General features: G+C 47.1%; 1 protein-coding gene across 1 annotated transcript in view; it reads left to right on the top strand.

Moving 5' to 3' along the window:
- Positions 1 to 22,189, top strand: part of LOC129849053 (phosphorylase b kinase regulatory subunit alpha, liver isoform-like) — a gene marked incomplete at its 5' end in the record, with an annotated part of 28,815 nt that extends 6,626 nt beyond the window's left edge. Inside the window, 22 exons of the mRNA XM_055916117.1 lie at positions 3,751 to 3,873; positions 4,138 to 4,233; positions 4,443 to 4,550; positions 4,674 to 4,752; positions 5,096 to 5,230; positions 5,312 to 5,421; positions 6,472 to 6,616; positions 6,957 to 7,035; positions 7,201 to 7,340; positions 7,537 to 7,707; positions 8,119 to 8,246; positions 8,321 to 8,329; positions 8,775 to 8,913; positions 9,283 to 9,596; positions 9,769 to 9,898; positions 10,609 to 10,710; positions 11,147 to 11,265; positions 12,083 to 12,109; positions 16,919 to 16,972; positions 17,876 to 18,109; positions 18,849 to 19,049; positions 19,527 to 22,189. Of these exons, the coding sequence (XP_055772092.1) occupies positions 3,751 to 3,873; positions 4,138 to 4,233; positions 4,443 to 4,550; positions 4,674 to 4,752; positions 5,096 to 5,230; positions 5,312 to 5,421; positions 6,472 to 6,616; positions 6,957 to 7,035; positions 7,201 to 7,340; positions 7,537 to 7,707; positions 8,119 to 8,246; positions 8,321 to 8,329; positions 8,775 to 8,913; positions 9,283 to 9,596; positions 9,769 to 9,898; positions 10,609 to 10,710; positions 11,147 to 11,265; positions 12,083 to 12,109; positions 16,919 to 16,972; positions 17,876 to 18,109; positions 18,849 to 19,049; positions 19,527 to 19,700 (2,817 nt within the window). The remainder of the gene's footprint in view (positions 1 to 3,750; positions 3,874 to 4,137; positions 4,234 to 4,442; positions 4,551 to 4,673; positions 4,753 to 5,095; positions 5,231 to 5,311; positions 5,422 to 6,471; positions 6,617 to 6,956; positions 7,036 to 7,200; positions 7,341 to 7,536; positions 7,708 to 8,118; positions 8,247 to 8,320; positions 8,330 to 8,774; positions 8,914 to 9,282; positions 9,597 to 9,768; positions 9,899 to 10,608; positions 10,711 to 11,146; positions 11,266 to 12,082; positions 12,110 to 16,918; positions 16,973 to 17,875; positions 18,110 to 18,848; positions 19,050 to 19,526) is intronic.
- Between the last annotated feature and the right edge of the window lie 910 nt (positions 22,190 to 23,099).

The following is a 23,099-nucleotide window of genomic DNA, read 5'->3' as shown; positions in this document are numbered from 1 at the left end:
GAGTCCTAGTGGGAGGAGGAGCCAAGTCGTCCCGAGTCGCAGTGGGAGGACCACACAACATATCACATGACACCAAATGTACTTCCATATGAGGGTTATTATATCAATATTTGCACATAAAGGCGTTTCCACCGCCATTTCCTGCATAGTACATTTTACTGACACAAAAAGATCCCACCGTGTTGAATGAACTAATGATCTGTCTGCATTTATAAAATGACAGCGAAACTTCACAGCTGTGGTGATGGAAACGTGGTTTCAGATTAAACAGTATAACTTAAAGGAAAAAGCCACTTAAAATCTGTTGGTAATTCTTTTCATTCGTGCACAAAGTGTTACTTGCCACATCATCAATATGATGATGCGTTTTGCATATGATGATGATGATGTGACACTTCTTTGCTTCTTGAAAGTCCAATATCTTGAATGCTGACATGCAAAACATTTTGGGACTGTACTAACAGTGGACTAATGAAAACAATACCAAAAGATAGTCTTTCTGTAACGGCGTTCCTCTCTCTCTTCATCAGAAAAGGAGGAGTATTGATTGAACCAAGGCGCAGCGAAGTTTGAACACATATTTATTAAACAAGACGAAAAACGAACACGAACTACACTTGAAATGATACAAAATAACAAACGACGTAGACTGACCTAAACATGAGAACTTACATAGACACGAAGAACGCACGAAATGGAAACAGACTACATAAACCGAAACAGTCCCGTGTGGTACGAAATAACATACAGACACGGAAGACAATCACCCACAAACAAACAGTGAGAACGCCCTACCTAAATATGACTCTTAATTAGAGGAAAACGCAAACCACCTGCCTCTAATCAAGAGCCATACCAGGCAACCCAAAACCAACATAGAAACAGATAACATAGACTGCCCACCCAAAACACATGCCCTGACCATAAACACATAAAAAACAACATAAAACAGGTCAGGACCGTTACAGAACCCCCCCCCTCAAGGTGCGAACGCCGGGCGCACCAGCACAAAGTCCAGGGGAGGGTCTGGGTGGGCAGTTGACCACGGTGGTGGCTCCGGCTCAGGACGCTGTCCCCACACCACCATAGTCACTCCCTGCTTCTGTCTTCCCCTCCCAATGACCACCCTAAAACTCACATCCCCTAAATAAACGGCCAGCACCAGGAGAAGGGGCAGCACCGGGACAAGGGGCAGCACCGGGACAAGGGGCAGCACCGGGACAAGGGGCAGCACCGGGACAAGGGGCAGCACCGGGACAAGGGGCAGCACCGGGACAAGGGGCAGCACCGGGACAAGGGGCAGCACCGGGACAAGGGGCAGCACCGGGACAAGGGGCAGCACCGGGACAAGGGGCAGCACCGGGACAAGGGGCAGCACCAGGATAAGGGGCAGGTCCCGGCTGATATACTCTGGCAGATCCTGGCTGAGGGACTCTGGCAGGTCTATGCAGGCTGACGGCTCTCGACGCTCATGGCAGGCTGACGGCTCTCGACGCTCATGGCAGGCTGACTGCTCTCGACGCTCATGGCTCTCTGACGGCTCTGGCTGCTCATGGCTCTCTGACGGCTCTGGCTGCTCATGGCTCTCTGACGGCTCTGGCTGCTCATGGCTCTCTGACGGCTCTGGCTGCTCATGGCTCTCTGACGGCTCTGGCTGCTCATGGCTCTCTGACGGCTCTGGCTGCTCATGGCTCGCTGGCGGCTCTGGCAGATCCTGTCTGGTTGGCGGCTCTGGCAGATCCTGTCTGGTTGGCGGCTCTGGCAGATCCTGTCTGGTTGGCGGCTCTGGCAGATCCTGTCTGGCTGACGGCTCTAGCGGCTCCTGTCTGGCTGACGGCTCTAGCGGCTCCTGTCTGGCGGATGGCTCTGTAGGCTCATGGCAGACGGGCGGCTTTGCAGGCTCATGGCAGACGGGCGGCTTTGCAGGCTCCTGGCAGACGGATGGCTCAGACGGCGCTGGGGAGACGGATGGCTCAGATGGCGCTGGGGAGACGGATGGCTCAGATGGCGCTGGGGAGACGGATGGCTCTGGCCGGATACGGCGCACTGTAGACCTGGTGCGTGGTGCCGGAACTGGAGGCACCGTGCTAAGGATAAGCACCTTCCTACTAGTGCGGGGAGCAGGGACAGGGCACACTGCATTCTCAAAGCCCACTCTATACCTGATGCGAGGTACCGGCACTGGTGACACCGGGCTGAGGACAAGCACATCAGGATTAGTAGGGGGAGAAGATACAGTGTGTTCAGGGCTCTGGAGACGCACAGGTGGCTTAGTGCGTGGTGCCGGAACTGGAGGCACCGGGCTAGATACACGCACTACAGGGAGAGTGCGTGGAGGAGGAACAGGGCTCAGGATACGCACTGGTAGCCTAGTGCGTAGTGTAGACACTGTAGGTACTAGGCTGGGGCGGGGAGGTGGCGCCGGAAATACCGGACCGTGGAGGCGTACTGGCACTCTTGAGCATTGAGCCTGCCCAACCTTACCTGGTTGAATACTCCCGGTTGCCCGACCAGTGCGGGGAGGTGGAATAACCCGCACCGGGCTATGTAGGCGAACCGGGGAAACCATGCGTAAGGCAGGTGCCATGTATGCCGGCCCGAGGAGACGCACTGGAGACCAGACGCGTTGAGCCGGCCTCATGACACCTGGCTCAATACCCAATCTAGCCCTACCAGTGCGGGGAGGTGGAATAACCCGCACTGGGCTATGCACTCGTACAGGAGACACCGTGCGCTCTACTGCGTAACACGGCGCCTGCCCGTACTCCCGCTCTCCACGGTAAGCCTGAGAAGTGGGCGCAGGTCTCCTACCTGCCCTAGGCCCACTACCTCCTAGCCCCCCCCCAATAAATTTTTGGGAATTACTTACGGGCTTTTTGGGCTTCCGTGCCAGACGCGTTCCCTCATAGCTCCGGTTCCTCTCTCCGGTAGCCTCTGCTCTCCCCAGTGCCTCCAGCTGCTCCCATGGCTTTTCGGGCTTCCAGCCACGTCTCCTTGCTGCCTCCTCAAACCACCGCTCCTGGGCTTTAGCTGCCTCCCTCTCTTCCTGAGAGCGGCGATTCTCTCCTGCCTTAGCCCAGGGACCTTCTCCATTCATTATCTGCTCCCAAGTCCAGAAATCCTTGTTTTCCTGTCGAGCTTTCCCTTGCCGCTTGGTCTTAGCGTGGTGGGTGATTCTGTAACGGCGTTCCTCTCTCTCTTCATCAGAAAAGGAGGAGTATTGATTGAACCAAGGCGCAGCGAAGTTTGAACACATATTTATTAAACAAGACGAAAAACGAACACGAACTACACTTGAAATGATACAAAATAACAAACGACGTAGACTGACCTAAACATGAGAACTTACATAGACACGAAGAACGCACGAAATGGAAACAGACTACATAAACCGAAACAGTCCCGTGTGGTACGAAATAACATACAGACACGGAAGACAATCACCCACAAACAAACAGTGAGAACGCCCTACCTAAATATGACTCTTAATTAGAGGAAAACGCAAACCACCTGCCTCTAATCAAGAGCCATACCAGGCAACCCAAAACCAACATAGAAACAGATAACATAGACTGCCCACCCAAAACACATGCCCTGACCATAAACACATAAAAAACAACATAAAACAGGTCAGGACCGTTACACTTTCAGTGGGTTTTTCCTTTCATTTAACTCTCGTTTAAAGATTAGCCTTGTTCTTTCAGATAAGACATTTGGTGTAATATTCCCGTGTCTGTCTGTCTTTCTCAGGACCCGTCCCGTCTCCACTACGACCCAGCTGAACTCAAACTGTTTGAGAATATAGAATGTGAATGGCCAGTGTTCTGGACCTACCTCATTCTGGACGGCATCTTCAGCGGAGACCTTGTACAGGTGTGTGTAGCAGTGTTGGTTCCGTCCCTCTCCTCATCCCAACCCAGGTTCCACCCTGAGACCCTCTGAATACACCCACGCCTGTCACCCACGAAGCATCGTTACCTGTCACTCCACAAGAGCCGCGTCCATTTCAGATCAAGAGAAACAACTACTTTTAGGTCTCGGAGCAGGTGACGTCACCAAGCTATATGTCAGACCGCTAGAGCACCGGGGCCACGTGTCTGTATGTACAACATATCCTCTCCTGGTTCCTGTCTCCAGGTGCAGGAGTACAGAGATGCTCTGGAAGAAGTCCTGATCAGAGGGAAGCCCGGGATCCGCCTGATGCCTGAGCTCTACGCTGTCCCACCTGAAAAGGTATCGCCATGGCCCTTTGAATACAACTTTATTGTCCATGTGTAAATTGGAAATCAGTCTTTCTTTAGGGCACGTCAGATTCACTCCTTGTGCCGATATGGGCTGCGGAGAAGTAACATTCTACACTTGCTACCTTTCTGAATCCTGATAAGTAACAACGTCCCTACAACTAAGTGAGGAAGACCGTAAATGTGTGGTGTTTCCCCCAGATGGAGGAAGAGTACAGGAACCCTCACTCCGTGGACAGAGTGGCTATGGGTCAGTTACCTCACATGTGGGGACAGTCCCTCTACATTGTTAGCTCTCTGCTGGCTGAGGTAAAAACATTCTGCTGTCGTCTTATCATAGAGTGATTCTGCCTCTGTCTACCACAGTGAGGTGTTGATTGGTGGTTTAGTTTTCTGGCCTCACTGTTCTCTCTCTCCGTCTGTTCCGCCAAGGGATTCCTCGCCCCTGGAGAGATCGACCCTCTCAACAGGCGATTCTCCACCAGTTTCAAGCCGGACGTAGTTGTACAAGGTATGCAGCATGTCTCATTTCCTCTCATGCAGGCTGGAAGACATTTTACATCCTTTAACTGGAGAAGTAATATACAGTTCTAGACTTGTTATTTAATTAACTCGTTTTGTTAAGATCATTTGCTCGGTGGTCAGGGCTGCCTATCTGAGAGTTTCCTTTCCCTTCATATGTGTGTGCGTGTGTGTGTGTGTATGTGTGTGTACAAACCTTCATTTGTTTCTGTGTACATACCTTCGTGTGTGTGTGTGTGTGTGTGTGTGTGTGTGTGTGTGTGTGTGTGTGTGTGTGTGTGTGTGTGTGTGTGTGTGTGTGTGTGTGTGTGTGTGTGTGTGTGTGTTGGCAGTGTGTGTGTTAGCGGAGTCTAAGGAGATCCAGGAGCTGCTGAAGAACGATGAAATAGAGGTCCAGACCATCTCTGAGGTCCAGCCCATCAGGGTCATGCCTGCTCGTATCCTCAGCCACGTCTACGTCAAACTGGGTACAGTTACAACTACTTAGAAAGGCTTCGTAGAGCATAAAGCCTTTATAAGCACTACGTAGCTAATGACTTGTTTCACAGGAAACTGCAAGAAGTTGAATCTGAGCGGGAGGCCATACAGGCACATTGGAGTTCTGGGAACCTCGAAATTCTACGAGATCCGGAACCGCACCTACACATTCACCCCTCAGGTGACATACCTTGTTATTACCTGAAGACAGTAGAGGTCCTATCTCCCTAAATGCTCTTGTTAAATCCTAATCTAGCACACCTAGGGCTGTATCCACAAAGCAGGAATCTGGTTAAAACCTGTTTTAAGACAAACCTCCCAGCTCAGAGTAGGTTTTGGGATGATGTTAAGATACTGCCCAGACAAACTCAGCCAGGAGGAAAATCAAGTCATGGAAGTTGATCTCAGCTGGTAATCACGACAGTCAAAAGTTTGGACACACCTACTCATTCAAGGATTTTTCTTTATTTGTACTATTTTCTACATTGTAGAATAATAGTGAAGACATCAAAACTATAAAATATGGAATCATGTAGTCACCAAAAAAGTGTTAAACAAATCAAAATATATTTTATATTTGAGATTCTTCAAAGTAGCCACCCTTTGCCTTAATGACAGCTTTGAACACTCTTGGCATTCTCTCAACCAGCTTCATCTGGAATGCTTTTGCAACAGTCTTGAAGGAGTTCCCACATATGCTGAGCACTTGTTGGCTGCTTTCCCTTCATTATGCGGTCCAACTCATCCCAAACCATCTCTATGGTGTTGAGAGGTCGTGTGACCTCAGTGTATATATATATATATTTGGATACGGCCCCTGATTCTACTAATTATCTGCTCATCAAGACCTTGATTAGCTGAATCAGGTGTGTTTGTGTAGGACTGAATCAGGTGTATTTATGTAGGGCTGAATCAGGTGTGTTTGGGCTGGAGCAGTAGTGTTGGCCATCTCTCTCCTCTCCTTTAGTTCCTGGACCAGCATCACTTCTACCTGGCTCTGGACAACCATCTCTCTGTCTCTCCTCTCCTTTAGTTCCTGGAGCAGCATCACTTCTACCTGGCTCTGGACAACCATCTCTCTGTCTCTCCTCTCCTTTAGTTCCTGGACCAGCATCACTTCTACCTGGCTCTGGACAACCATCTCACTGTCTCTCCTCTCCTTTAGTTCCTGGACCAGCATCACTTCTACCTGGCTCTGGACAACCATCTCTCTGTCTCTCCTCTCCTTTAGTTCCTGGACCAGCATCACTTCTACCTGGCTCTGGACAACCAGATGATAGTGGAGATGCTAAGGACGGAGCTGTCCTATCTCTCCTCCTCCTGGAGGATGACCGGACGCCCTACCCTGACCTTCCCCATCACACACAGCATGCTGGGTAAATACCCTCCCCTTCCCCGTCACGCACAGCATGCTGGGTAAATAACCTCCCCTTCCCTGTCACACACAGCCTGCTGGGTAAATACCCTCCCCTTCCCCATCACACACAGCATGCTGGGTAAATACCCTCTCCTTCGCCATCACACACAGCATGCTGGGTAATCATTCTGTGTTGTTTGTGTGACTTCTGGACTAAACATTTATTTAAATGGAAATTCAAGGCTTAATCTGAGTCCAGGAAACTAACCTTTGCTGGGAAACTACATTCTGTATGGGACAAACAAGGTTTATTGATTGGTTGGTTGGTTAATTGATCATGTTTCCCTTGTTGTTCCCAGTGGATGATGGTGAGAGCATCGACCCGTGTATTCTGTCCACTCTGAGGAAGCTGCACGATGGATACTTTGGAGGGGCAAGGTCAGACTGACTCTCTTCCATTTCTAAGATCACTCATCTTAAGAGAGCTCTCTGGATATTTACAGAAGGAAATGCTAGGCTCCAATATTTATGTCACTGCATCCCTGGTTGTGAAAGTTCCAGTGATGTCCTATTTGGTTCCATTCCATCTTGTGTGTTTTGCAGAGTTCAGATGGCAAACATCTCCAGCTTCCAGACTACCTCGTTTCACACAGAGCTCAGCTTCCTCGACGGAGACACTGATGACGACCTGCTGGAGAATGAAGAAGATGAGGAAGACGAAGAAGAAAGTTATGTCCCCTCAGGTACGTCAGCCGTGGTGGTGTGTGTGTGTGTGTGTGTGTGTGTGTGTGTGTGTGTGTGTGTGTGTGTGTGTGTGTGTGTGTGTGTGTGTGTGTGTGTGTGTGTGTGTTTATGTCTGTATAGGTCATTGGTGTGTTTGTATTTGTGGTATGTAATATCATATTGCTGAGTCTACATTTATCTCCCGCCCCCCTCCAGGCAGCTCCAAGGACATGTTTGACCACTACCTCAGCCAGCTGATGCAGAGCACAGCCACCAAGTGTCATCTCCCTCCCATCCAGAGGGGGCAGCACCACATGTTTAGTGCTGAACACACCACCAGAGACATCCTCTCCTTCATGGCCCAGGTCCAAGGCCTCAACATGCCTAGTAAGTTATCATCACATTTACTGTTTGTTTATTCACCAAGTGTTAGGTTTAGGGTTATGTTTAGGTGTATGTATGGGACTCTGTTGGTTTCTACTGTATGGGACTCTGTTGGTTTCTACTGTATGGAACTCTGTTGGTTTCTACTGTATGGTTGGGACTGTTGGTTTCTACTGTATGGTTGGGACTCTGTTGGTTTCTACTGTATGGTTGGTACTCTGTAGATATGTTGTAGTAGAGTAGGGGCCTGAGGGGACACACTTAATATGTTGTGAAATCTGTTGTGAATGTATTGTAATGTTTTAACTGCCTTCATTTTGCTGGACCCCAGAAAGAGTAGCTGCTGCCTTGGCAGGAACTAATGGGGCTCCATAATAAATACAAATCCTGTATTGTGAGTGTTGTTTCTTACAGAGGCCTCCATGTATCTTCCTATGACTCCCGTCATGAACAAGCACCGTAAATCCCTCAACCTTCTGCACGTGGCCCAGCTCACACCGCTCCATCCACACCACCACACACCACATCAACAGCAGCCCAAGGTCAGTTAGTCTACCTTCTGCACGTGGCCCAGCTCACACCGCTCCAACCACACCACCACACACCACATCAACAGCAGCCCAAGGTCAGTTAGTCTACCTTCTGCACGTGGCCCAGCTCACACCGCTCCATCCACACCACCACACACCACATCAACAGCAGCCCAAGGTCAGTTAGTCTACCTTCTGCACGTGGCCCAGCTCACACCGCTCCATCCACACCACCACACACCACATCAACAGCAGCCCAAGGTCAGTTAGTCTACCTTCTGCACGTGGCCCAGCTCACACCGCTCCAACCACACCACCACACACCACATCAACAGCAGCCCAAGGTCAGTTAGTCTACCTTCTGCACGTGGCCCAGCTCACACCGCTCCAACCACACCACCACACACCACATCAACAGCAGCCCAAGGTCAGTTAGTCTACGCCAACAACATACTCCAATACTGTCTTTCTGGTGCGTCTGTGTGTTTGGATCCTCTAATGTGTGTGTGTGTGTGTGTGTGTGTGTATCCTTGCTCTCAGACCCCCAGTATTGCAGACCTCCAGCTGCCGCGGGACTCCCAGGGTAACACAGACTTTGGGTCTCTGGTGAGACAGTTGAAGGAGTGTCCCACACTGCAGGACCAGGCAGACATACTATATATCCTCTGTGTGATGAAAGGTACTGATTTAGATCAGGGGGGGGCAAACTGTAAAGGTCCATTATCATTTCTACACACTCTCTGTTTAGTTGTAGGTGTTCAAGTGTGACCTGGAGTTTTAAATTTTTTTACACAAAATAATAATTTCCCCCATTTTTTGTTTTACTCCAACCTCCTGCGGGTCGGATCAAATGGGCCATATTTTTCCCACCCCTGGATTAGATGGTGCACGTGTTGGATTGAATTGAATCTTTGAATTGAATCAAATGTAATTGAATTCTCTACATGTTTAGGTTTGAATTACACTGAATTGACTCCTCAGGTTGAGTTGAATTGACTCCTCAGATTGAATTGAACTGAATGAAATGTAATTCTCTCTAACCTGAAAGGTGCTGATTGGCTGGTGGACGTGGGGGGTCAGGGCGGGGTCAGTGTGAGGTGTCTCCTGGAGGAGCTGTATGCCCAGGCTGGGGCCAACAAGGAGTGGGGTCTGATCAGATACATCTCTGGTATCCTGAGAAAGAGAGTGGAGGTGCTGGCCGAGGCCTGTACAGATCTCATCTCCCACCACAAGCAGCTGACAGTGGGGTTACCACCGGAGCCCAGGGAGAAAGTCATCTCAGCTCCTCTTCCTCCAGAACAACTCAGCTCTCTGATCTATGAGGCCAGTGGGCAGGACATCAGCATCGCTGTGCTCACTCAGGTACAACACATTATAACTGGGATTATATAACATGCTTACAGATGACCATTTCCGTCAAAATTCTCTGCCTGATGCGAGTCTAGCTTGAGCGGTTAAAGCAAACTTTGGTCAGTTTTGTAACAAGTCTCTGTGATGAAGGGAAAGTAATGACTGCCGTATTGTGATAATGCAGGAGATCATGGTGTACCTGGCCATGTACGTCCGCTCCCAGCCGGCTCTGTTTGGGGACATGCTGCGTCTCCGAATCGGACTCATCATGCAGGTGATGGCTACAGAGCTGGCCCGCAGTCTACACTGCTCAGGTAGGGTTTAGTCTACACTGCTCAGGTAGGGTTCGGTCTACACTGCTCAGGTAGGGTTCAGTCTACACTGCTCAGGTAGGGTTCAGTCTACACTGCTCAGGTAGGGTTCAGTCTACACTGCTCAGGTAGGGTTCAGTCTACACTGCTCAGGAAGGGTTCAGTCTACACTGCTCAGGTAGGGTTCGGTCTACACTGCTCAGGTAGGGTTCAGTCTACACTGCTCAGGAAGGGTTCAGTCTACACTGCTCAGGTAGGGTTCGGTCTACACTGCTCAGGTAGGGTTCAGTCTACACTGCTCAGGAAGGGTTCAGTCTACACTGCTCGGGAAGGGTTCAGTCTACACTGCTCAGGTAGGGTTCGGTCTACACTGCTCAGGTAGGGTTCAGTCTACACTGCTCAGGTAGGGTTCAGTCTACACTGCTCAGGTAGGGTTCGGTCTACACTGCTCAGGAAGGGTTCAGTCTACACTGCTCAGGAAGGGTTCAGTACCATTCTTAGAATGGTTGAATATATCAGCTGTGTTGTAAAGGCCTCAGTAGACTCACCATCTGAACAGGGCTCTGGTAGTTCTTTCAGGTAGACCTGGTTAGTAGTAACACTACTGTATCTGGATGTTGAGCTGTATGGCCTTTAGTGTGGAAGTGCCTGGGGAGTTTTTACCGAGTGTCTCTACTCAGCGTTGCAGGCGTCTCTCTTTCTGTCCTCTGCAGGGGAGGAGGCCTCTGAGAGCCTGATGAACTTGAGTCCATCAGACATGAAGAACCTGCTACACCACATCCTCAGTGGGAAGGAGTTTGGGGTGGAGAGGAGCAGTGAGTCTTTCCCAATCAGCCCCTATCTCCGAACCCTACATAGACCCCTAGCCCCGACCCCTACATAGACCCCTAGCCCCGACCCCTACATAGACCCCTATATAGACCCCTAGCCCCGACCCCTACATAGACCCCTAGCCCCGACCCCTTCATAGACCCCTATCCCCGACCCCTACATAGACCCCTAGCCCCGACCCCTACATAGACCCCTAGCCCCGACCCCTATATAGACCCCTAGCCCCGACCCCCGACCCGTACCCCTACATAGCCCCGACCCCTACATAGCCAGCATTAGTAGTTTCTACAGTATTAATACATTTCCTGATTCTTCTCAAATCTTTACAGGTGTACTGGTATCTTTGCAGGTGTAGGACTATTTTATTGATTCAAATGAATTGTTGTGTTGTGTCTGTCTCCCTCCCTCCTCCTGTGTCAGTGCGTCCTATGCAGTCCTCAGCCACCAGCCCGGCTGTCTCCATACATGAGCTGGGTCACACTGGAGCCACTAAGACGGAGCGCACCGGCATCCGCAAGCTGAAGCGTGAGATCAAACAGGTATGGTCACGTCAGCCGACTATTGCATGTCATGGAGAATATCTACATCAGGGTTCTCCAACAGGTCCATCACAAGCTACCAGTAACACGCAGTCTACCTAAGAGGAGCTCGCCAAACAAGTTCTTTTGCAAACTGTCATAAACAAATCTCACTAGTATTAGACCACTCAAGCTCCTGGCTACTATCCAATCAAATCCACATTGCCATTCAACCACCCCTGGTTAGCCACAACTGGTTTAAAGCCAAACGGAACACAATATCTGCCAATTCATTTCCAGCAGTACTGCCCCTTTGGGGTGGGTGCGTTTGTCATTCACTTGGTGCAGCCAGTTAGGGATCACAATAACTGTCTTCTGAGTAGACAGAATGACATTCCCCCAAGAAAACAGAATTTGGGAACATACAAAGACTGCCTATTGGAAAGCAGGAAAAAATGTATCTTAAATTTCTTAAATTTAAAAGTAGCTCTCATGCTAGAAAAGTTTGGAGACCCCTGATTTCCTTTGACCTATCATTTAATCTAAAGGTTAGTATAGACCTAATGCTCTATCATTTAATCTAAAGGTTAGTATAGACCTAATGCTCTATCATTTAATCTAAAGGTTAGTATAGACCTAATGCTCTATAATATAATCTAAAGGTTAGTATAGACCTAATGCTCTATAATCTAAAGGTTAGTATAGACCTAATGCTCTATAATCTAAAGGTTAGTATAGACCAAATGCTCTATCTGTATGTTTGATTCTAGTTATAAGATATGACGACAGAATGCTCTTTGTCTATAGTAGTAATAATGTTGTATGGTTCTGATTGCAGTTGGATGACTCGTCTCGTCCGATCAGCGTGGGTTGAGTTTGTTAGTTAATAGTCATGTTATCTCATCAGCTCTAATCTCCACAGCTAGACCATCATGAAACCAACCATTATAACATGAAGTCATCAGCTCTAATCTCCACAGCTAGACCATCATGAAACCAACCATTATAACATGAAGTCATCAGCTCTACTCTCCACAGCTAGACCATCATGAAACCAACCATTATAACATGACATGAAGTCATCAGCTCTAATCTCCACAGCTAGACCATAATGAAACCAACCATTATAACATGAAGTCATCAGCTCTACTCTCCACAGCTAGACCATCATGAAACCAACCATTATAACATGACATGAAGTCATCAGCTCTAATCTCCACAGCTAGACCATAATGAAACCAACCATTATAACATGAAGTCATCAGCTCTACTCTCCACAGCTAGACCATCATGAAACCAACCATTATAACATGAAGCCACCAGCTGAAAGCCCATTCATACCAGCTGTACTAGAATACAGTCAGTGGTGCCTTACCTCATGCAGAGCTGTACCAGCTGTACTAGAACACAGTCAGTAGTGCCTTACCTCATGTTGAGCTGTACCAGCTGTACTAGAATACAGTCAGTAGTGCCTTACCTCATGCTGAGCTGTACCAGCTGTACTAGAATACAGTCAGTAGTGCCTTACCTCATGCTGAGCTGTACCAGCTGTACTAGAACACAGTCAGTAGTGCCTTACCTCATGCTGAGCTGTACCAGCTGTACTAGAACACAGTCAGTAGTGCCTTACCTCGTGCTGAGCTGTACCAGAATACAGTCAGTAGTGCCTTACCTCATGCTGAGCTGTACCAGCTGTACTAGAACACAGTCAGTAGTGCCTTACCTCATGCTGAGCTGTACCAGCTGTACTAGAATACAGTCAGTAGTGCCTTAACTCATGCTGAGCTGTACCAGCTGTACTAGAATACAGTCAGTAGTGCCTTACCTCATGCTGAGCTGTACCAGCTGTACTAGAATACAGTCAGTAGTGCCTTACCTCATGCTGAGCTGTACCAGCTGTACTAGAACACAGTCAGTAGTGCCTTACCTCATGCTGAGCTGTACCAGCTGTACTAGAATACAGTCAGTAGTGCCTTACCTCATGCTGAGCTGTACCAGCTGTACTAGAACACAGTCAGTAGTGCCTTACCTCATGCTGAGCTGTACCAGCTGTACTAGAACACAGTCAGTAGTGCCTTACCTCATGCTGAGCTGTACCAGCTGTACTAGAATACAGTCAGTAGTGCCTTACCTCATGCTGAGCTGTACTAGAACACAGTCAGTAGTGCCTTACCTCATGCTGAGCTGTACCAGCTGTACTAGAATACAGTCAGTAGTGCCTTACCTCATGCTGAGCTGTACCAGCTGTACTAGAACACAGTCAGTAGTGCCTTACCTCATGCTGAGCTGTACTAGAATACAGTCAGTAGTGCCTTACCTCATGCTGAGCTGTACCAGCTGTACTAGAATACAGTCAGTAGTGCCTTACCTCATGCTGAGCTATACCAGCTGTACTAGAACACAGTCAGTAGTGCCTTACCTCATGCTGAGCTGTACTAGAATACAGTGGGTAGTGCCTTACCTCATGCTGAGCTGTACCAGCTGTACTAGAACACAGTCAGTAGTGCCTTACCTCATGCTGAGCTGTACTAGAATACAGTCAGTAGTGCCTTACCTCATGCTGAGCTGTACCAGCTGTACTAGAACACAGTCAGTAGTGCCTTACCTCATGCTGAGCTGTACTAGAATACAGTCAGTAGTGCCTTACCTCATGCTGAGCTGTACCAGCTGTACTAGAACACAGTCAGTAGTGCCTTACCTCATGCTGAGCTGTACTAGAACACAGTCAGTAGTGCCTTACCTCATGCTGAGCTGTACTAGAATACAGTCAGTAGTGCCTTACCTCATGCTGAGCTGTACTAGAATACAGTGGGTAGTGCCTTACCTCATGCTGAGCTGTACCAGCTGTACTAGAACACAGTCAGTAGTGCCTTACCTCATGCTGAGCTGTACTAGAATACAGTCAGTAGTGCCTTACCTCATGCTGAGCTGTACCAGCTGTACTAGAATACAGTCAGTAGTGCCTTACCTCATGCTGAGCTGTACCAGCTGTACTAGAATACAGTCAGTAGTGCCTTACCTCATGCTGAGCTGTACCAGCTGTACTAGAACACAGTCAGTAGTGCCTTACCTCATGCTGAGCTGTACCAGCTGTACTAGAACACAGTCAGTAGTGCCTTACCTCATGCTGAGCTGTACTAGAATACAGTCAGTAGTGCCTTACCTCATGCTGAGCTGTACCAGCTGTACTAGAACACAGTCAGTAGTGCCTTACCTCATGCTGAGCTGTACCAGCTGTACTAGAATACAGTCAGTAGTGCCTTACCTCATGCTGAGCTGTACCAGCTGTACTAGAACACAGTCAGTAGTGCCTTACCTCATGCTGAGCTGTACCAGCTGTACTAGAATACAGTCAGTAGTGCCTTAACTCATGCTGAGCTGTACCAGCTGTACTAGAATACAGTCAGTAGTGCCTTACCTCATGCTGAGCTGTACCAGCTGTACTAGAATACAGTCAGTAGTGCCTTACCTCATGCTGAGCTGTACCAGCTGTACTAGAACACAGTCAGTAGTGCCTTACCTCATGCTGAGCTGTACCAGCTGTACTAGAATACAGTCAGTAGTGCCTTACCTCATGCTGAGCTGTACCAGCTATACTAGAACACAGTCAGTAGTGCCTTACCTCATGCTGAGCTGTACCAGCTGTACTAGAACACAGTCAGTAGTGCCTTACCTCATGCTGAGCTGTACCAGCTGTACTAGAATACAGTCAGTAGTGCCTTACCTCATGCTGAGCTGTACTAGAACACAGTCAGTAGTGCCTTACCTCATGCTGAGCTGTACCAGCTGTACTAGAATACAGTCAGTAGTGCCTTACCTCATGCTGAGCTGTACCAGCTGTACTAGAATACAGTCAGTAGTGCCTTACCTCATGCTGAGCTGTACTAGAATACAGTGGGTAGTGCCTTACCTCATGCTGAGCTGTACCAGCTGTACTAGAACACAGTCAGTAGTGCCTTACCTCATGCTGAGCTGTACTAGAATACAGTCAGTAGTGCCTTACCTCATGCTGAGCTGTACCAGCTGTACTAGAACACAGTCAGTAGTGCCTTACCTCATGCTGAGCTGTACTAGAACACAGTCAGTAGTGCCTTACCTCATGCTGAGCTGTACTAGAATACAGTCAGTAGTGCCTTACCTCATGCTGAGCTGTACTAGAATACAGTGGGTAGTGCCTTACCTCATGCTGAGCTGTACCAGCTGTACTAGAACACAGTCAGTAGTGCCTTACCTCATGCTGAGCTGTACTAGAATACAGTCAGTAGTGCCTTACCTCATGCTGAGCTGTACCAGCTGTACTAGAATACAGTCAGTAGTGCCTTACCTCATGCTGAGCTGTACCAGCTGTACTAGAATACAGTCAGTAGTGCCTTACCTCATGCTGAGCTGTACCAGCTGTACTAGAACACAGTCAGTAGTGCCTTACCTCATGCTGAGCTGTACCAGCTGTACTAGAACACAGTCAGTAGTGCCTTACCTCATGCTGAGCTGTACTAGAATACAGTCAGTAGTGCCTTACCTCATGCTGAGCTGTACCAGCTGTACTAGAATACAGTCAGTAGTGCCTTACCTCATGCTGAGCTGTACCAGCTGTACTAGAATACAGTCAGTAGTGCCTTACCTCATGCTGAGCTGTACCAGCTGTACTAGAATACAGTCAGTAGTGCCTTACCTCATGCTGAGCTGTACCAGCTGTACTAGAATACAGTCAGTAGTGCCTTACCTCATGCTGAGCTGTACTAGAATACAGTCAGTAGTGCCTTACCTCATGCTGAGCTGTACCAGCTGTACTAGAATACAGTCAGTAGTGCCTTACCTCATGCTGAGCTGTACTAGAATACAGTCAGCAGTGCCTTACCTCATGCTGAGCTGTATCAGCTGTACTAGAATACAGTCAGTAGTGCCTTACCTCATGCTGAGCTGTACCAGCTGTACTAGAACACAGTCAGTAGTGCCTTACCTCATGCTGAGCTGTACTAGAATACAGTGGGTAGTGCCTTACCTCATGCTGAGCTGTACCAGCTGTACTAGAACACAGTCAGTAGTGCCTTACCTCATGCTGAGCTGTACTAGAATACAGTCAGTAGTGCCTTACCTCATGCTGAGCTGTACCAGCTGTACTAGAACACAGTCAGTAGTGCCTTACCTCATGCTGAGCTGTACCAGCTGTACTAGAATACAGTCAGTAGTGCCTTACCTCATGCTGAGCTGTACTAGAATACAGTCAGTAGTGCCTTACTTCATGCTGAGCTGTACCAGCTGTACTAGAACACAGTCAGTAGTGCCTTACCTCATGCTGAGCTGTACCAGCTGTACTAGAATACAGTCAGCAGTGCCTTACCTCATGCTGAGCTGTACCAGCTGTACTAGAATACAGTCAGCAGTGCCTTACCTCATGCTGAGCTGTACCAGCTGTACTTGAATACAGTCAGTGGTGCCTTACCTCATGCTGAGCTGTACCAGCTGTACTAGAATACAGTCAGTAGTGCCTTACCTCGTGCTGAGCTGCTGATCATGTTTGTCTGTTTCCCAGCCCACATCTTTAACTCTAATGTTTTATCATAATCTATACTGTATTTACAAGGTGTGAGTTTGACTTCCCTTCACGCCCTCATCCTCTCCTTCTGTGTCTCTCCCTCGATGACAACGTCTTCTCCGTGTGGTTCCTTTCCAGATGAGTAACAGTGGTTATTCCATCAGCAGCAACGTCACCTCTCCCCGTTCCACGGTAAACCATGAACCACGTCTCCCTCATTATCCCATGTTCACTAAACCATGCAGATGAGGTTCACTCTGAACGGTTGTCTTTCTTCGTTACATTGCCTTATGCTTGCTGTACTAGCATGTACAGGCCTGTAGCATGCTGGTGTCGTCATGGTGACGCATTGTATTTGAGTCAAAGAACAGGAAAACATAAGACTGTATGGTAGAAGTCACTGTGTGTGTGTGTGTACATGAGTGAGTGTGTGTGTGGTGTGTGTGTGTGTGTGTGTGTGGTGTGTGTGTGTGTGTGTGTGTGTGTGTGTACATGAGTGAGTGTGTGTGTGTGTTTATGCATGTCGGTACATGAACGGGAGTGTACGCCCTTGTGTGTGTTTGTACTTGAGCGTGTGTGTATGTGTGTGTTTTTGCACTTAAGTGTGTGCATATAGACAGTGTACAAAACATTAGGAACACCACGCCCTCAGAACAGCCTCAATTTGTCAGGCATGAACTCTACAAGGTGTCGAAGGCGTTCCACAGGGATGCTGGCCCATGTTGACTCCTATCCTTTGAGTGGTGGACCATTCTTGATACACACAGGAAGCTGTTGAGCGTGAAACACCCAGCAGCATTTCAGTTCTTTACACAAACCGATGTGCCTGGCACCTACTACCATACCCGTTCAAAGGCACTTCAATCTGTTGTCTTGCCCATTCACCCTCTGAATGGCACACATACACAATCCATGTCTCAAGGCTTAAAAATCCTTCTTTAACCTGTCTCCTCCCCTTCATCTACACTGATTGAAGTGGATTTAACAAGTTACATCAACAAGGGATCATAGCTTTCACCTGGTGTGTGTGTGTGTGTGTGTGTGTGTGTATACCGCAGCGTGAGTACGTATATGAACACGTCTCTCCTCCTGTAGCGTTGCAGCAGCCCCTCCACCCCCAGTGGTATCCTGTCCCCTGTTGGCCCCGGGGGGTCAGACAGCCACCTGCAGTGGGAGGAGCGGCAGGGCCAGTGGCTGAGGAGGAGACGGCTGGATGGGGCCATCAACAGGGTCCCAATGGGCTTCTACCAGAAGGTGTGGAAGATCCTGCAGAAGTGCCACGGCCTGTCAATAGATGGATATGTGCTGCCTTCCTCCACTACCAGAGAGGTATGTTGTCAAATCAATAGGTTGATCAATCAAATGGTATTTATATAGCCCTTTTTACAACACAATATTGTATTGACTTCGCCACCATGGCCTTTTTTTTGCCTTTACCTCCCTTATCTCACCTCATTTGCTCACATTGTATATACTTATTTTTTTCTACTGTAATATTGACTCTATGTTTGTTTTACTCCATGTGTAACTCTGTGTTGTTGTATGTGTCGAACTGCTTTGCTTTATCTTGGCCAGGTCGCAATTGTAAATGAGAACTTGTTCCTGGTTAAATAAAGGTGAAATAAAAAATAAAATAAATAAAACACAATTTATAATGTGCAGTAACCTCCCTAGACAGCAGCATGGCATCAAGGAACATCTCTCTGCCTACACTGTTTCACATTTAGAACAAATGTTGCTTCCTATAATAGTAGGAAATAATATGTCATTTCAGACACTCTATGATTGGCCAGATAAATCCCTTGATGGAGATTTAATCTGTGTCCAGGAAACCGTTCCGACTCTGACGGGAAACCGTTCCGACTCTGACGGGAAAACCGTTCCGACTCTGACGGGGAAACCGTTCCGACTCTGACGGGGAAACCGTTCCGACTCTGACGGGGAAACCGTTCCGACTCTGACGGGGAAACCGTTCCGACTCTGACGGGGAAACCGTTCCGACTCTGACGGGGAAACCGTTCCGACTCTGACGGGAAACCGTTGTGACTCTGACGTTGTGTCCCTGCAGATGACAGAGGGTGAGATCAAGTTTGCGGTGCACGTGGAGTCTGTTCTGAACCACGTCCCCCAGCCAGAGTACAGACAGCTGCTGGTGGAGGCTGTGATGGTACTGACTCTGGTGGCTGAAATGGATGTGGACAACATCGGAGGAATCATCCTGATAGACCGCATCGTACACATGGCCAATGACCTCTTCTTACAGGACCAGGTAAGTCTGAGCCAGAACGGCCCATAGGGCAGGAGCCTTTTTCCTGTTTCTATAGCGTGATGTACAAGTAAGTACACCCTCTGGAAAATCTGTAAGCAGAGACGCATCGGGTCCCATTTTTAAAGTGTTTGGAATGACTTGACCAGGGATCGAACCCCCAAGCCTCCAATCTCAGGGTGGAAACTATTCCCACGAGGTCACGGAGATGGTCACTAGAAAGTAATGTAATAAAGAAAGTAATAAGGTTAATGTGTAATGGTCCAGTTCAGTGACCTGGATGTCTGTCCTGTATCGTTGCCATATTATCATGTTAACTAGAGTCACGTGTCTCTGCCAGACTCGTCCATATGACTATCATAACATAACATGTGTCAGAAGTGGGATCCGAGCCCCACGTCTCAGTTTGTAGTAAGACCTATTCTCTAACTAGACAACATGATCTGTATCTACCTATCAGCCATGTCCTCTATGTTCCAGAGGACCCATGGAGCCAATGAGTACTTCCTGGAGAAGGATCCAGCCACGGGGATATGTCACTTCTTCTATGACAGCGCCCCTAGTGGCAGCTACGGTACCATGACCTACCTCTCCAAGGCTGTGGTCACATACCTACAAGACTTCCTGCCACAGTCCACCTGTCTCATGCAATGACGTATCAGACTGGGTTTGATGTAGAGCTCTCTCCCTGGCCTCGCAGGCAGCTATCAAGAGAGTCTAGTCAAGTAATATATGATAGTGTGGAACGAAATATTACTGCCTAGTTCCGATTCTCCACAATTGTACGCTTGTTCACTCCCATTCAAGGATGATTTAATCATTGGATTGAATTCTTGAAGTGAGTGAGTGCACACTTCAGAGAGAAGGGGGAGAACTAGACTTAGGTAGGAAGTTGGATGGGGATTGACCTATGACCTATGACTAAGATATTCACAACACACACTCTACTCAAAGGAGTGTTATTGCAGCTAATTGATTGATTATAATCAATAATATAGCAGGTTTAAAATGAAATATATGTTTGTTTTTTATTTTAAGCGTTGGACTACACGCAGTACTAAAATTATTTATTATTTTAATTTTAACATTTAATATATATGTGCAAATCAGATCTAGTTGTTTAAAACAATCTAATATGATATAATGCCTGTATTTTGCCTAACCCTCCTCTATTGTATCAGTGTCTCACCCTGTCTTGTGGGAATATGACCATATCCAGGAGTTCCTATGTTGTCCCGTGTTGAAGTACTGCAGCTGCCCGTGTACCTTTAATACCACTGTAAAATGTACCTCTCGTGTTATCTCAAGGGTTGCTCACCATCACCACTGTATGTGTCACAAATACTGTACATTTATCCATATGTACCCGGAGCATGTCAGCAAGGCCTTCATAGCTGCTAATGTGAATGTGTGCTTATCTGTGAAGTGAAATAATGGCAATGTGATTATATATAAACATGGTTGAATCAGTCCAACAGCGGTTCATCCCATATTCAGCCTTTAGCCGTATACATCCTGTACAACAGGGTGTGTTAGACATTAGCATCCCAGCCGTATACATCCTGTACAACAGAGTGTTAGACATTAGCATCCCAGCCGTATACATCCTGTACAACAGAGTGTGTTAGACATTAGCATCCCAGCCGTATACATTCTGTACAACAGAGTGTGTTAGACATTAGCATCCCAGCCGTATACATCCTGTACAACAGAGTGTGTTAGACATTAGCATCCTAGCCGTATACATTCTGTACAACAGAGTGTGTTAGACATTAGCATCCCAGCCGTATACATTCTGTACAACAGAGTGTGTTAGACATTAGCATCCCAGCCGTATACATCCTGTACAACAGAGTGTGTTAGACATTAGCATCCTAGCCGTATACATCCTGTACAACAGAGTGTGTTAGACATTAGCATCCCAGCCGTATACATCCTGTACAACAGAGTGTTAGACATTAGCATCCCAGCCGTATACATCCTGTACAACAGAGTGTGTTAGACATTAGCATCCCAGCCGTATACATCCTGTACAACAGAGTGTGTTAGACATTAGCATCCTAGCCGTATACATCCTGTACAACAGAGTGTGTTAGACATTAGCATCCCAGCCGTATACATTCTGTACAACAGAGTGTGTTAGACATTAGCATCCTAGCCGTATACATCCTGTACAACAGAGTGTGTTAGACATTAGCATCCCAGCCGTATACATCCTGTACAACAGAGTGTGTTAGACATTAGCATCCCAGCCGTATACATCCTGTACAACAGAGTGTGTTAGACATTAGCATCCCAGCCGTATACATCCTGTACAACAGAGTGTGTTAGACATTAGCATCCCAGCCGTATACATTCTGTACAACAGAGTGTGTTAGACATTAGCATCCCAGCCGTATACATCCTGTACAACAGAGTGTGTTAGACATTAGCATCCCAGCCGTATACATTCTGTACAACAGAGTGTGTTAGACATTAGCATCCCAGCCGTATACATCCTGTACAACAGAGTGTGTTAGACATTAGCATCCCAGCCGTATACATTCTGTACAACAGAGTGTGTTAGACATTAGCATCCTAGCCGTATACATCCTGTACAACAGAGTGTGTTAGACATTAGCATCCTAGTAGTTAGCATCCTTATAGTTGAGACCACAAGGAAAGGGAGAATCTGTTCTGCAGTTAAGGACGACTGAAACTGTTCTGTTTTTGTGTCTAACTTTATTTTATATATATTAAAAAGAGTACATTTCCATAGAGACTATAAATATAGTGGATACATAGAAATAATTTATTTTTTAAAAAGTACTATGACCGTTTATATAACAGACTAAATTACAATTAATATTGTCACTTTAATCAATTAATACTGTCACTTTAAATTACATTTGATATTCCTGGCCATGAAATGACCATGTTATAAGTCTGCAGTTGAGAACATTTTGACACGTGGACCAAGTTGAGGACATTTTGACACGTGGACCAAGTTGAGGACATTTTGAGGGGATCAATTCTATAAATCTATTAGAACAGTGTCTGACACCATGGTTTCACTCATTCATTCACACTACCTTGTAAAACAACATGTAATCATTTGAAGGAAATATATTTAAATGCAATCAATTAAATCCCTAAACTAATAACGTGTTCTTCTGGTTTCTCTTCAGCTATTTGTCTGTATAATGCAGTCCAAGCCTCTATCAATGTTACAGATATGTTCTGAATATGACAATAATATTTTAAACACAGTTTATTTTTATACTGTTCTCAATGATTTGACCAAAAAAATCTAACGCCTGTCCCTATTGTCTGCAAAATGAAGTGACAAAATGTAGATTCAATTGTGGAAGTCATTGTTCAAAGGAGCAACAGAGGGATGGTAGAAGCAGTAGAATAAATGACATTTGAAATGATCTCCACACCATCTCTGCTACACATTACTCTGCAGTTCTTTCCTTGGCTGACACTTCTTCCTACTGTAGGGGGAGAGGCGGTGAGAGGCAGGACAGGAACACTGGTAACTTCCTTTATGGTTCAGGCACAGGTGAGAGCAGCCCCCATTCTTACGGCTGCACTCATTGATATCTGTTGATGAAACGGGGCAAGGTCTGGTCAGAAAAATATCATTGATATCTGTTGATGAAACGGGGCAAGGTCTGGTCAGAAAAATATCATTGATATCTGTTGATGAAACGGGGCAAGGTCTGGTCAGAAAAATATCATTATCTGTTGATGAAACGGGGCAAGGTCTGGTCAGAAAAATATCATTGATATCTGTTGATGAAACGGGGCAAGGTCTGGTCAGAAAAATATCATTGATATCTGTTGATGAAACGGGGCAAGGTCTGGTCAGAAAAATATCATTGGAAGTGATTTGTGATCGTAGATTTGTCAAAAGACTTCCGTTTAATCAATTTAGGTCGTGTGTGTGTATTAGTGTGGGTATTAGTGTGTGTATTAGTGTGGGTATTAGTGTGTGTATTAGTGTGGGTATTAGTGTGTGTATTAGTGTGGGTATTAGTGTGTGTATTAGTGTGTGTATTAGTGTGGGTA

Source organism: Salvelinus fontinalis, unplaced genomic scaffold (assembly GCF_029448725.1).
Source record: "Salvelinus fontinalis isolate EN_2023a unplaced genomic scaffold, ASM2944872v1 scaffold_1351, whole genome shotgun sequence".
Classification (NCBI taxonomy): Eukaryota; Metazoa; Chordata; class Actinopteri; order Salmoniformes; family Salmonidae; genus Salvelinus; species Salvelinus fontinalis.
Note: the sequence above shows the minus strand (reverse complement) of the source record. Positions and strands in the feature narration are given on the sequence as shown.